Raw genomic sequence first — 14,443 nt, 5'->3', positions numbered from 1 at the left:
CTTGCCGGCCAACCGATTGGTGTCGGTTTTTTGTCCACACATCAAAGGATCTTGGCGCCAATGGCCAACTGCGTTTACACGTTGGCGCTTCATTCAGTTGGTCGTCAGCCGTCAGAGAGGTCAGTAGTGAAATATTTACGAAAATAATAAGTTTATCTATGCCAATAATAGTGTAGATTTTAGGAAATAAAATAACCTTGCAAATGTTTAATGTATTTCCTAAAAAAGATAAATGTTCTTATCAGAATATTCAAAAAATTGTTAATATTTCAAATAATTTAATTTTACTACGGGGTTATTATTTTTTAATCAAATTTTTCTGACAACGTCTATGACCTAGAATTTCCTAGACTTTTCTATTCCACGTCCATCTTTCATGAAGAGCCAATGCCAAGTGATTGGTTCGCCAATGTATAAACAGCGGCTCTTATCTTGGTCAAGGGGTTTCACAAAGGGCTGGTGGAACCGTTGGCCATATGTGTACAGCGGCCATAATACGTGCAGCTTCTGACGTTTCCCATACAATTGAGCGGCAACAATTTTACTAGCGCCATCTAGCGGTTCGAGTTGATCAAAGTAGTTGTTCAGACTTTTATTTGAGTAAATTAAAATAGAAAATGCTATTACTTGATCTACTTTAACATTTTTAGACGGAATAAAACAAAAAATAAGAATTTGTAATTTTTTTTAATTTTATGCTGTATGAAACTAAACTATTTTGATCAACTCATGCCGCTAGGAGCGCTAGTGTGCATGTTGCCAACTTTGGCACCGAGCTGCACGTATTGAAGCTAGGAACATACTACGCGGACGTCCGTCGTAAAACGACCGCGACCTATCAGTGTGCACGGAACAAAACATCCGGCGAGACAGATTTCGATCGGACGTCCACGCGCTCAAGGCCACGTCCACGTCCGTCGACCGATAGTTTGCACGGCTACGTGTATTTCCATTGTCCAGATTCCCGTCCGCGGTCGATTTACGACGGACGTCCGCGTAGTGTGTTCCTAGCTTAACTCGTAGAGTTTACATTTTGGTTTACATAGGTGTCAGTTTGAACTGTCAGATTGCATACAATTTTTTTTAAGACTGTCTGTGGCAAGCCAAAGAGCATTGAATCCATCACTGCGTTTTAAGCGCTCTCCACACTCGCGCGCGTATCGTGCGGAGCGATGCCGCAAACGTGAGTGTGGGTTCGATACGCAGAAAGTTCTACACTCGTGTTCCCGGCGTCGCACCGCGATTGGCGCGCATAGTCTGGAGCAGGCTTAAGGGCACCAATGACCAAGGTCAAGAACCTTATATACATAATAACCTTATAATGTATATAAGATTCTTGACCAAGGTCATCCAATGACGAGGCACCACAGAATTAAATCTATGCGAGGCACACTCAAGGTTATGACAGATGGCGCCACCTTATTTTGTCCATTGCACAGATAAAGAATTTCACACGTGAGAGCGAGAAGAAGATATTTTTATTGCTCTCTCACATATGATATGAATGACAGTGATATGCTGAGACACTTGCACAGGCGCCGCCTGTCGAGATAAAGTGTCAGTGTGCGTCCTCATTTGCTCATTGCTATCCTGTAAGGGCCACTTCTGACGGATGACGTCACTGAATAATGTTGACATTGTCACTAAGTGCGAGAGTGACACCAGCCCAAACAATGCCCTCTCATGTGGACACTTTTTGACCTAACTACTCATTCTCTGTGTGAGTAAATAATAGGTCTGTGATTTTATATGGAATTTGACAGTTGAGAGCACACTAACCTGACACTAAGGCTCCCCACAGACAGTCTTAAAAAAAACTTGTATGCAATCTGACAGTTCAAACTGACACTGACAGATCTGAACTGTCAGATTGCATACAAGTTTTTTTTAAGATTATGAATTTTTAAGACTGTCTGTGGGGAGCCTAACCCTAAGTGGTTGGTGCAGGTGCAACTGGGCCTAACTGTGCTAACAGACGAACGTTCAGGAAGAGTCGAACTTTTCTCGCTCTCACTCTTGTGTATGTTACGGCCGTTTTGTTTGTTAGCTACTTTATACATGACCGGGCCGCGCTAAACTAGGCTCGCCGAGTTGAATCTCATTAAATTGCGTCCATTATGGTGATAACACCGTATCGCTCCGTATGTGGATGACGGATGACCTGAGCCTAACCCTAAGTGGTTGGTGCAGGTGCAACTGGGCCTAACTGTGCTAACAGACGAACGTTCAGGAAGAGTCGAACTTTTCTCGCTCTCACTCTTGTGTATGTTACGGCCGTTTTGTTTGTTAGCTACTTTATACACGACCGGGCCGCGCTAAACTAGGCTCGCCGAGTTGAATCTCATTAAATTGCGTCCATTATGGTGATAACACCGTATCGCTCCGTATGTGGATGACGGATGACCTTGGTACGGTACGTTAGTATCTTCATAGTAGTCTGTGGGTCCGGTCCTCCGGCCCTCGTCCGTACGATGATGATTGCAGACTGATATAAAAATAGAAATCTGTGTTTGAAAGCTGAAATGGGCGGGAGTAATACCCAATTAAAGGTTTTTTTTAATTGAGCAAATCTTTGGTTTTATGGCTTCATAATAATGACTTACCAATTCGTTACAAGGTATTTATTAATAATACCCTTGCCTCGATATAATACAAAAATAATTTAAGAAGTTTATAAACTTAGTTATCATACAGGTAAAAATACTACTACATTCTGTCAAACAAGTTTGTCAGTAAATAAGAACTAAGAAAACTATAGGTAACCTTTTCTCTAGCACCCCAAAAGAAAAGGATACATATAGTTTTCTTTGTTCTTATTTACTGACCGACTTGGTTGACAGAGTATACTAATCTCTTTAACACTGGTCACACGTGCGAGAGGGACAACAGCTCCAACTTTGACCCTTTCGTGTGGACACACTTTTGCTAGTCTGACAAGAACGCCTTTCTCTACCGGTAATAAAGTTCAATTTAGTATGGCAAAAAAGTGTGAGCTCAGTCCCTATTGAAGGTCCATGGTCATGTGTCAAAGATCTGTCAAATAGTGTGTTCGCTGCATGCTTGCATTCGTTATCGATATCGATAAAATGGAGAGGGTTGACACATGTCCACATTTAAGCTATATCTTGTATAGAAAATATTTGATGCAGTAGACTAATACATGGATAAGCTTAACAGATTGTATTGCGTTTAATTAACTCGAAATACATCTTGACGTTTCGACGCTGATTAAGTCTTACGCTACTATACTACAAACACCCGGAAGAAAGCACCATAGAAGTTGAGGGAAGGTAGGACTTCATTCCCCAGAAATTTGACCCACTGTCTGCATCTGAAATCTTACAGCATTAAACAAACGAACAAACTTGCTCAATAGATGATCAGCTGATAAATAATTTCCATATAAATTATTTATCAATTATCTAATTTTATTAACAATGGATATTAATTATGTTACAGGTAATTTCCCACTGAAAAGCTTTTACAAATAAATAAAAGTCATATCGCTTGTAAGTTGTCATCAAATTTCACATAATTATTTTCTTTTATGTTCATAGATTTACTAATAAGATTACAGTTATCGATAGTTCTAATACATCCCTAAAAAAGTTTAAGCGCGGAAATTAAATAAAAAATATATGTTTGCTCGGATTTATCAAATATTTTATATAGAGCTTTTTCAAATTTCAAAACAAAATGAGTTTGGATTTGGTTTGGACAAAAGTGATGTGGATTTAAAGTGTAGATACGCCTCCGGGATTGCGAACGGAGGCAGAAGTAGACATGAGTAACTTACTGCCCCCGAAATTTCTTAAAATGGAAGGTTTTCAAGGACCGTTTTTCAGCCTATTTCATTGCAAGTTTGAGAAAAGCACTGTACATTCCTCGCCGTGAAAAGGGCTAACAGGCTTCGTATCACTATCCTCGCTACGCTCAGCCGGATATACTTACTCGTACCTACTCACCCTGTAAGCCCTTCTTTCCCGGCGTTTTTGTCTTTTCATACAAATGTATCAGTCCACACTATGTTCCTGATTATTCCCATTCTCAATTGAGATTGGGGAGTTTCGTTCAATTTTGATCAGATGGGAGTAGACAAATCCGGTACAAATTAGATTACCAATTGAAGTATTATATTCACCAATTATCATTCATGTCAATGCATGCATGTCGATATGGTTATTATCATTAAAATTATTAATGTACTATTATAACTTATTCTATTACATACCAAGAACATTATTGATCAATTTACATAATTTGTTAGTGTCACAATTAAAATATATCTCAAATATATATCACAATATTAGATTCTGGTCGAAAATTTTGTATAGTCGTTATTATTTCTCAATTTTAAAATCAGATAGTAGATAATTACAAAATAAATTCATTAATTCTCAATGAATTTCATTAAAATTATGTTTTGTTGTTAAATACCCAAGGGCACAGATAGGTAAACAATAATTTATACAGTCATATAATAGGGAGGGATTGTAATCAAAATAAAGTTTTCCATAGGTATCAAGATCAACATGAATAGACACGATTTGAAGACATCATGAAATAATTACAAAATAGACTAAAAATATATATTTGATTACTGAAAAGGTTGTACATTACGTACGAAACATATTAGGTTATTTTTCAGTACAGATGGTGTTTTTTTACGCACTAGTGCGAGAAGTAGTTCATTATATGATAGGTTGAAACTTTGGAGGCTCATCTGTACTGAAAAACGTCGTACGATACACGTGCGAAAAGGAAATTCGAAACTCGTGTCGATTTATCGCCACTCGTTTCGAACTTCCTTTTTTACGCACTTGTATCGTAATGTACTATATTCTAATCGTGTTAAATGTAAAATTTAAATTAGAAATTCGATAAGGTAGCTCATTTTACTAAACAACCCAATCCGTTATTCTGAAAATATGTATTGTCAGATGATACCTAACACGTATTTCAATAGGCAACTTGACTGTACTTAAAATAATAGTACATTACGATACAAGTGCGTAAAAAAGGAAGTTCGAAACGAGTGGCGATAAATTAAAACACGACCGAAGGGAGTGTTTAATAAATAGACACGAGTTACGAATTTCCTTTTCGCACGTGTATCGTACGACCTTTTTCAGTACACATGGCCATCAGAAGTTTCGACCTGGCATATAATCAGTGATCGGGGATTTGGATGTCACACCGCGGGATGTCAAGTAGAAACAGAGATATGGATAATAATGGATATGCCGTCCGGCCCGTGATAATTTTTCTTATGTCATAGAAGACAAATGATCAGACGGATCGCCTGATGATAAGCAACTACCGTAGCTCATAAACAATGAGGTTACAAGTAACTGATTGAAAAATAAACGCAATTCCCGAGTAGGTAATAACATATATAGAATAAACGATATTGAATAAGCAAGTGTTGGTTATGATATAGGTGAATATTTTATTTTATTTTTTATTATAAAAGTAGATCCACATCATATATATTGTATAGGCAAATAGGAATGATTATAATTATAAAAAAATGAAATAGTATAGAAATGTAGGTTTTATTTACATATAATATAAAAAAGGCAAACTTTCTTTGTCACTAAGAAAAGAATATGTGCTCATTTTGCACTCAATTATTTATCGATAATAAAGTGTATTTTTATACGCAAAGTCATGCCTATACTAAACTAATTAAGAAAAATAAATTCAAAAATATTTTTCAGTACAGATGTTGTTTTTTTTACGCACTAGTGCGAGAGGTGGTTCATTATATGCCAGGTCAAAACTTCGGAGAGTCATCTGTACTGAAAAACGTCGTAAGATACACGTGCGAAAAGGAAATTCGTAACTCGTGTCGATTTAAAACACTCCCTTCGGTCGTGTTTTAATTTATCGCCACTCGTTTCGAACTTCCTTTTTACGCACTTGTATCGTAATGTACTCTTTTACCATGCACGAAATATTGGGTTGGCACAAAAGTAATGACACGCTCTACAAAACTCTATACATTTCCTTTCTTAAGTTAATTATTTTCGATAATATTCTAGTATGTTGTAGAACATTCTAGGTACTTCTAATGTGAGGGTATATAAAGCCGCCCTCGTGATTGGTTTAGTTAGATTGAAATAAAATGGACGAGCACTTTACTTATACGAGTACTTGTTAGGCCACAGTGCGCGGGCTGCGGATGACAATATCAACACTGCATTGGGCGCTGGAAGTACAAGCCATGCCACGGTGTCCAGATGGTTTGACCGTTTTAAATCAGGAGACAGGAGCCTTGAAAGTCAGTCACGCTCAGGGCGACCACCTGCATTCAATGATGACGATTTACGCCGCGAACTACAGTCGAATCCTGATGCTACTACTCGTGAATTAGCGGAAGCACTTAACTGCAGTCACCACGCTGTGGAATACCATCTGCATGAGCTTGGGTATCGAAAAGTTTTGGCTCGATGGGTACCGCACATCCTTACCGACGCCAGTCGTGCAGTCCGTGTCGCCATCTGTCAATCACTTTTGCTGCGACCCCGACGTAAAGAGTTTTTGACTGATCTGGTTACGGGAGATGAATCATGGATTTATTATGAGAACGATACACGTCGTGCTTTTTGGCTGCCTCGAGAAGAAACGCCACCAACTCAACCGAAGCTGAGTCAAAAGAACTGCTTAAAAGTTTTGCTTTGTTGTTTCTGGGACTCTCAAGGCATGCTGTTTCATGAACTATTACACAATGAAACTGTAAACGCTAACAAACATTCAACACAGCTCACCGAACTATCTTCTGCTATCAAGAAAAAGCGACGAAGACGAGCCACTGTAATTTTACTACATGATAACGCTCGACCTCATGTCGCATCTACCGTTCGCCAACAGCTGCAGAACTTGGGCTGGGAGACGATACCCCACCCACCTTATTCTCCAGACCTCGCACCATCAGACTTTCATTTGTTTAGAGCCCTGAAACGACATTTGCGGGATAAACAATTCAATGATTTCCATGATGTACAGGTGGAGTTGAACAACTTTTTCGAGGCACAGCCATCAGAGTTCTGGGCGAAAGGCATCCAAACTTTGCCGGATCGTTGGCAAGAAGTCATAGATGCTAATGGTGATTACATCATCGACTAAGCTTTTTGTATTGTAATAATAATAAAAAAATATAAAACGTAAACCAAGTGTCTCATTACTTTTGTGCCAACCCAATAAATCATCAAATAATTATAAGAAAAACAGGGACTGAAGTTATTTTAACTCCAATTTATATTTTATAAATCAGATAGAAATACATAAAGTAAATCAGTTGACCGTGACGTCACTCAATTCTATTTCATATTAATTCCATATTAGCAAGTCGTTCAAAATCGTTTTGACAGTTCTTTTAAAGAAGCTGATTTGACTAGGAGGCAAACAAGTAGCCTATTGGAGCAGTCCAAATAACGGTAACCCTTCGCTATGTTTGTGTAATAAGGTAATAACTAATTTGTACTGCCTCTACAAAATACAAAAATGAGATACGGAGTCTTGTGGAACTAATTCCACTTTACCTGGGCCATTTTTTTTTAAAGTTGTCCACCCGACTTTTTTTTTGAATTTTTATGTGGTTTACACTCAAGAATTGCGAGCTCTTTCAATCCTTATAGGAGATAAAGGTGACCCAAGCTTTTTTCCCCATTCCGTTACCATTTTTTCATACATTTTGTATGGCGGTAATGGAATGGAAGGTTTTAAAAAATGTATGAAAATTTTGGGACATTTTTTTTCTCCTATCAGGGGATCGATTTTTGAATTTCAAACGCACGAATTCGCCGTTCGAAAGTCTGTTGAAAACGACATAATGCTATTTTTAAAAAAGGACGGCTCGTAACTTTAAAACTAGTGGTAATGACCACTCGTTTTCGATTCTGTTAGTAGAACTTAAATCGCTAGTAGTGGAGATATTATTGAACGAATTTCACGAGATGGATGGCCGAGATTCAAAAATCGGCCCCCAGGATCGAAACACCTCGCGATTCTGAGTATAAATCGCGTATAAAATACCGCGTATAGATAGCATAAGAATATATCTAAGGAATTTAGCAATGTGAATGAAGTCATTGATTCAGTACATGATTTTGTTTATTTACATTATGCACGTAGTATGTGAGGCCGGCAGGCGCGCGGCCTGTGTTATGTGCTGTTGTTGGGCGAGGCCGCGGTGCTGGCGCTCTTGGACATGATCTTGGCTACCATCTCCTGCACGCGTTTCATCTCTTCGAGGTGCGTGTTCAGCTGGTACAGCCGGTTCTCGCGCTCGAGTATCGTCTTTTCTTGATGCTTTATTGTCTGTGGAAAAAATATTAGGATGATTTTTTTTATTTATTTAGGTTTGCCAACAGGTGTAATACAAAGATACTTATACATTAAAATTACTTTAAGATAAACTTGCTCGAGTATTCACCCAATTACAGGCAAACACGGCATGCATGTTTCAAAATTTTTCAAGTAGGAACTAAGTTGAAATGGAAGTATACATCTAAATTAACTAAGTAGGTAGGTACAACTTTAAATTCTGATACTATGAGTAATCTAGTTAGCAAGGAGGTAGAAATAGTTATATATGTAATTAATTTCAAAAAGTTGTAATATGCATTTTACGTATATATATATGTATGTTACGCCTTACGGTTTAGTCTTAAGTGTATGTAAATATGTTTTTAACTGATTATGTGTCATTTTCAACATGTCAGTATTATTTTGTTTGTACAATATGTTATGCTCTCTACAAATTCTAGGTATTAAACTGTGACAACCAACATTTGTTCGATAAGTTTTACATAAGAAAGGCCGAAAATTAGCTAGCCGAGAATGCTGTCGCGGAACTGTCCAATATATTTTTTCCAGAAGTTCTGGGCAATCTAGCGTTCCTGAGACTATTTTGTGTAGCAACGTCTGGTCAGAAATCCAACGGCGGTCCTCAAGAGAAATCATTTTAAAAAACTTTAACCGTTTACGATATGAGTTAAGTGAACGCAATTTCCCCTGACGAACAGTGAGAAAAAATAGGAATCTCTTTTGTATTCGTTCGATTCGCTCAACGTGACATTTGTAAAATGGATTCCATATGTTAGAACAGTAATCCAACAGACTGCGCACTAGCGCTGAATACACCGTCTTCAAGGCCGCGATGTTTTTGAATTTTTTGCAATTTCTCCAAATAAACCCTAGTAGTTGATTAGCTTTTTTTATTATATTGATTTAAATTGGTGGTTTTGAAATTAAATAGGCTACTTGACCCTTTTTTAAAGTCTATCTTATATTATTAATTAGTGTCCAATTAACCGAAAAAAAATATTACCATATTTTATTACGACTTGAAAACCGCAAAAAACATTTTTAAAGTATACTTTCACTTAATCAGGCAAAAACAACATTAGCCATGTTAATCTATAGATTGTCTGCATGACGTCAATCGAATTAAACACAAATCTTTCTGACATTACCTATAAGTATAAGGCATAAAGTTCATTATGTCAGTGATTGAATTGACATGAAGTTAAGTTATAACATTTCGGGTGTGCTGATTTAAAAATTAATGACCGATTTGGAATCTGACATTGCTGACTGTCACTTTGACACAAAAGTCGTCATGGGTGTCGTAAAATAGGTTTTAGGGGGTGCTGATTCCAAAATTAATGACCAATGTGGAATCTGACATTGCTGACTGTCACTTTGACGCAAAAGTCGTCATGGGTGTCGTCAAATAGGTTTGCGGGGGTGCTGATTCCAAAATTAATGAACAATGTGGAATCTGACATTGCTGACTGTCACTTTGACACAAAAGTCGTCATGGGTGTCGTAAAATTGGTTTTAGGGGTGCTGATTCCAAAATTAATGACCAATGTGGAATCTAACATTGCTGACTGCCACTTTGACACAAAAGTCATCATGGGTGTCGTAAAATAGGTTTTAGGGGTGCTGATTCCAAAAATAATGACCAATGTGGAATCTAACATTGCTGACTGTCACTTTGACACAAAAGTCGTCATGGGTGTCGTCAAATAGGTTTCCGGAGGTGCTGATTTGAAAATTAATGACCGATTTGGAATCTTGACATTGCTGACTGTCACTTTGACACAAAAGTCGTCATGGGTGTCGTCAAAAAGGTTTCCGGGGGTGCTGATTCCAAAATTAACGACTATTTTGGAATCTCACAGTGCTAATTGTCATTTTGACACAAAAGGAATCATGGGTGTAGTCAAATAGTTTTTAGGGGTACTGATTCCAAAATTAATGAAATGATTTAAAAAGTAATGACCGATTTGGAACCTGACATTGCACAGTACCCCTGGAAACCTATTTGATGACACCCATAACGACTTTTATGTCAAAGTGACAGTCAGCAATGTCAGATTCCAAATTGATCATTAATATTGAGATCAGTACCCATGAAAACCTATTTGAAGACACCCATGATCACTTTTGTGTCAAAGTGACAGTCAACAGTGTCAGATTCCAAATTGGTCATTAGTTTTCAAACACCTCCGGATACCTATTTGACGACACCCATGACGACTTTTGTGTCAAAGTGACAGTCAGCAATGTCAGATTCCAAATTGGTCACTAATTTTGGAATCAGCACCCCCTAAAACCTATTTTACAACACCCATGACGACTTTTGTGTCAAAGTGACAGTCAGCAATGTCAGATTGAACATTGGTCATTAATTTTGGAATCAGCACCCCCTAAAACCTATTTTACGACACCCATGACGACTTTTGTGTCAGAGTGAAAGTCAGCAATGTCAGATTGAACATTGGTCATTAATTTTGGAATCAGCACCCCCTAAAACCTATTTTATGACACCCATGACGACTTTTGTGTCAAAGTGACAGTCAGCAATGTCAGATTCCACATTGGTCATTAATTTTGGAATCAGCACCCCCTAAAACCTATTTTACGACACCCATGACGACTTTTGTGTCAAAGTGACAGTCAGCAATGTCAGATTCCAAATTGGTCATTAATTTTGGAATCAGCACCCCCTAAAACCTATTTTACGACACCCATGACGACTTTTGTGTCAGAGTGACAGTCAGCAATGTCACATTGAACATTGGTCATTAATTTTGGAATCAGCACCTCCTAAAACCTATTTTACGACACCCATGACGACTTTTGTGTCAAAGTGACAGTCAGCAATGTCAGATTCCACATTGGTCATTAATTTTGGAATCAGCACCACCTAAAACCTATTTTACGACACCCATGACGACTTTTGTGTCAGAGTGACAATCAGCAATGTCAGATTGAACATTGGTCATTAATTTTGGAATCAGCACCCCCTAAAACCTATTTTACGACACCCATGACGACTTTTGTGTCAAAGTGACAGTCAGCAATGTCAGATTCCACATTGGTCATTAATTTTGGAATCAGCACCCCCTAAAACCTATTTTACGACACCCATGACGACTTTTGTGTCAAAGTGACAGTCAGCAATGTCAGATTCCAAATTGGTCATTCATTTTGTAATCAGCACCCCCTAAAACCTATTTTACGACACCCATGACGACTTTTGTGTCAGAGTGACAATCAGCAATGTCAGATTGAACATTGGTCATTAATTTTGGAATCAGCACCCCTAAAACCTATTTTACGACACCCATGACGACTTTTGTGTCAAAGTGACAGTCAGCAATGTCAGATTCCACATTGGTCATTAATTTTGGAATCAGCACCCCCTAAAACCTATTTTACAACACCCATGATGACTTTTGTATCAAAGTGACAGTCAGCAATCTGAGGTACTACATATTCGTAATCTGAAAGTAATCAAGTCAATAATTTCAGTTATTTTGAATCGACTATGATTCCGAATTATTGGTAATAGTAATGATTGTAGTGGGGACGTTTATCGACAAAAAGAGGCCAAACCTTTTTTTTCTTGACCAAAGCATGAAACTTTGCACAGTTGTTCCTTATATCAAAATAAGCCGATTAAGATCGGGAGCCTTCGGGAGCCTCCCCCCTGGGGCTCGGGAGGGGGGGTCAAAGTACCGCTTCACCCGGCTTGCTTTGAAAAATTCTAACATAGCCCGTTTAGTTCATAGGTCATGTTTGGTATCGTTTTCGAGTAAATCAATAACGTAGAATTCATTTTTGGTACTAAAATTATAATTTAATGGTAAATAAAATATAAAAAAAATAAAAGTTTTAAATTTTCATCTATGATTTACAAATTCAAGTCATCATAAATGTCAAACTGTTTGCTTTTTCTACAAATAAAAAATATGATATGAAAGCCTATTTAATATAGATTACGAATAATATAACTTTTACCCACCTTTACTAACGTTAAGTTTCATAAAAAAAACATTAAGCCGCGCGGCGTCGAGACGCCGCGAGCGTAATTTTAAAATGCCTTTATTTTAAAAAAACTCTATTAAAACCCGTTTAGCTATGAGGTCGTGTTTAGTATCGTTTTCGAGTAAATTAATAACGTAGAATTTAGTTTTGGTACTAAAATGACCATTTAATGTTAAATGAAATTTAAAAAAAAAATAATTTTCTGTGAGTTGCAAATTCAAGTCACCATAAATGTCAAACGGTTTGCTTTTTCTATAAATATAAAAATATGATATTAAAGCCTATTCACAAAGGATAGTACGCGTTCACCTACGCGAGCTTAGACTGTGTGCGGGGAACGTGCCTCTTTCATATATTTGATCGCCAGTGTCAGAGGTGTGTTAATGCATAAATAGAAAAAGATTCATTATTATTGACTCCGGTGTCGACAACGGCAACACTCGGGTCGGACCACACGATCTAAAGACCGACTGTACCTGTTATTTATTCATTGTAGTGAATCCTGAAAGAAATTTATATAATAGTATTTTATACAATCGTGATATAATACAAAACTTTTCAGTCGAGTACCATGTGTAGTACGGTACGAGAGTGAAAAGCTTAATTATATCACTATTGTATACAATACTTTTTCTACGAGTCATCATCCTCATCATCAATAGACGGAAATATCACATGCAAGTTAAAATTAATGTCAATAGAGTCGTTCACCGTTGTATCAACATCGAATTACCTAGCAGCCAATTGTTTGTAATAACCGTCTCTGATTGGCCGATAACGCGACAGATAAAAAAAATATGTTTCAGGTGCAGGAAAATTTGCCAGGTATCGCAAATTAGTATAGAAATTGTATGAAGTTCTATTTTTGAAATTATTATAGTTAACTAAAGTCAATTATAATGAGCTTATTATAATTGAGTCGGAACTGCCATAGAGTATCCAACACTGAAAAGTTAGCAATTATAGTTTAGTCTGTGGTGTCCTAATTGACAGATTACTCATACTCATACTATACATTCCCTTCACAGAGACATAGCTGGGTACATATGGAACTTCATAAAGAAGGCTCTACCCTCTTTATGCAGTTGCATCGGTTTTTGCAACCTGATTTACATTTACATCTTGTAACTTCTAAGCATATACTGGCCACTTCAGTGTTGTCTGACCGGTGTGGTACCCATTCGTCTCCTTCTTCCTTCCATCCCCAAGAAGACGGACTTGGCAAATTTTGGTGTGGCACCAACGCCTGACTCCAAACAAGAACGCCCTGAGTCCCATTTCTCAAAACTGAAAGTTACAAGTTACAAGCGGAAGTCTCTTTCCAACTTGTCATATTAGACATTGACAACCAGTTGAAAATTGTAACTTGTAGCTTCGAGAAATGGGCCCCTGGTACACTGTGCGCAGTATATGCTGATGCAAGGCAGCCTCTGAAGGAGGTATGTTCTCCAATTGTCGATCTTTTCTGGTACCTAAAGAGGTAGGTACTTCGACCACTCACTCACCGTTGCGCAACGACTTGGTCTGAAACAATATGTGCATTATCATTTTAGAGTCTGCAACTATCAAATTACAATTTTTTGGTTGATCACGTAACCTTCAGTATTACCCACTTATGTTACGTATCATACAAAATTATTACAAACTTTAGTAGAATCTGATTTGCCTCTGATATTGCTCCATCTTGTTTCCAGTTTGACACCTTGAGTGACCTGGCTAAGCTTCAAAGCCAAAAGAAAACGTTTCTAGATTAGATATAGTATGGGATAGGTACGATAAACGCAGCTTGAAACGATCAACAAGGGAGAAACATGGCCACTCAAGGCTTCAAACTATTACGAGATGGAGCAATATCATAGATAGGCTAATCAGATTCTACTAAAGTTTGTAATTATTTTGCATGATAGGTAAGTGTGTAATAGTGAAGGTGATCCACCAAAATGTTGTAATTTGATAGTTGCAGAATCTGTTTAAATAAAATGACAATGCACATATTGTTTCAGATCAAGGGTCCTTACGCAACAGTGAATGAGTGCCGGAAGAACCTCTTTACTAGAAAAGATCGACACTTGGAGAACATACCTCCTTCCGAGGCTGC

At 37.6% G+C, this 14,443-nt stretch overlaps 1 protein-coding gene across 4 annotated transcripts in view; it reads right to left on the bottom strand.

Annotated features, from left to right (window-relative positions):
• Positions 1-2,861: 2,861 nt before the first annotated feature.
• The window catches only part of LOC125241731, a 38,536-nt gene continuing 26,954 nt past the window's right edge, over positions 2,862-14,443 (bottom strand). For 3 of the 4 annotated variants that reach the window (XM_048150341.1, XM_048150339.1, XM_048150342.1), the window contains one exon: positions 8,098-8,322. In XM_048150341.1, coding sequence (XP_048006298.1) covers positions 8,167-8,322 — 156 coding nt within the window. In that variant the 3' untranslated portion in view covers positions 8,098-8,166. Of the gene's footprint in view, positions 3,332-8,097; positions 8,323-14,443 lie in introns of those variants that run through there. The other variant, XM_048150340.1, reaches the window with a different exon arrangement.

Source organism: Leguminivora glycinivorella, chromosome Z (assembly GCF_023078275.1).
Source record: "Leguminivora glycinivorella isolate SPB_JAAS2020 chromosome Z, LegGlyc_1.1, whole genome shotgun sequence".
In the NCBI taxonomy this organism is placed as follows: Eukaryota; Metazoa; Arthropoda; class Insecta; order Lepidoptera; family Tortricidae; genus Leguminivora; species Leguminivora glycinivorella.
This window is presented reverse-complemented; position numbering and strand designations above follow the sequence as displayed.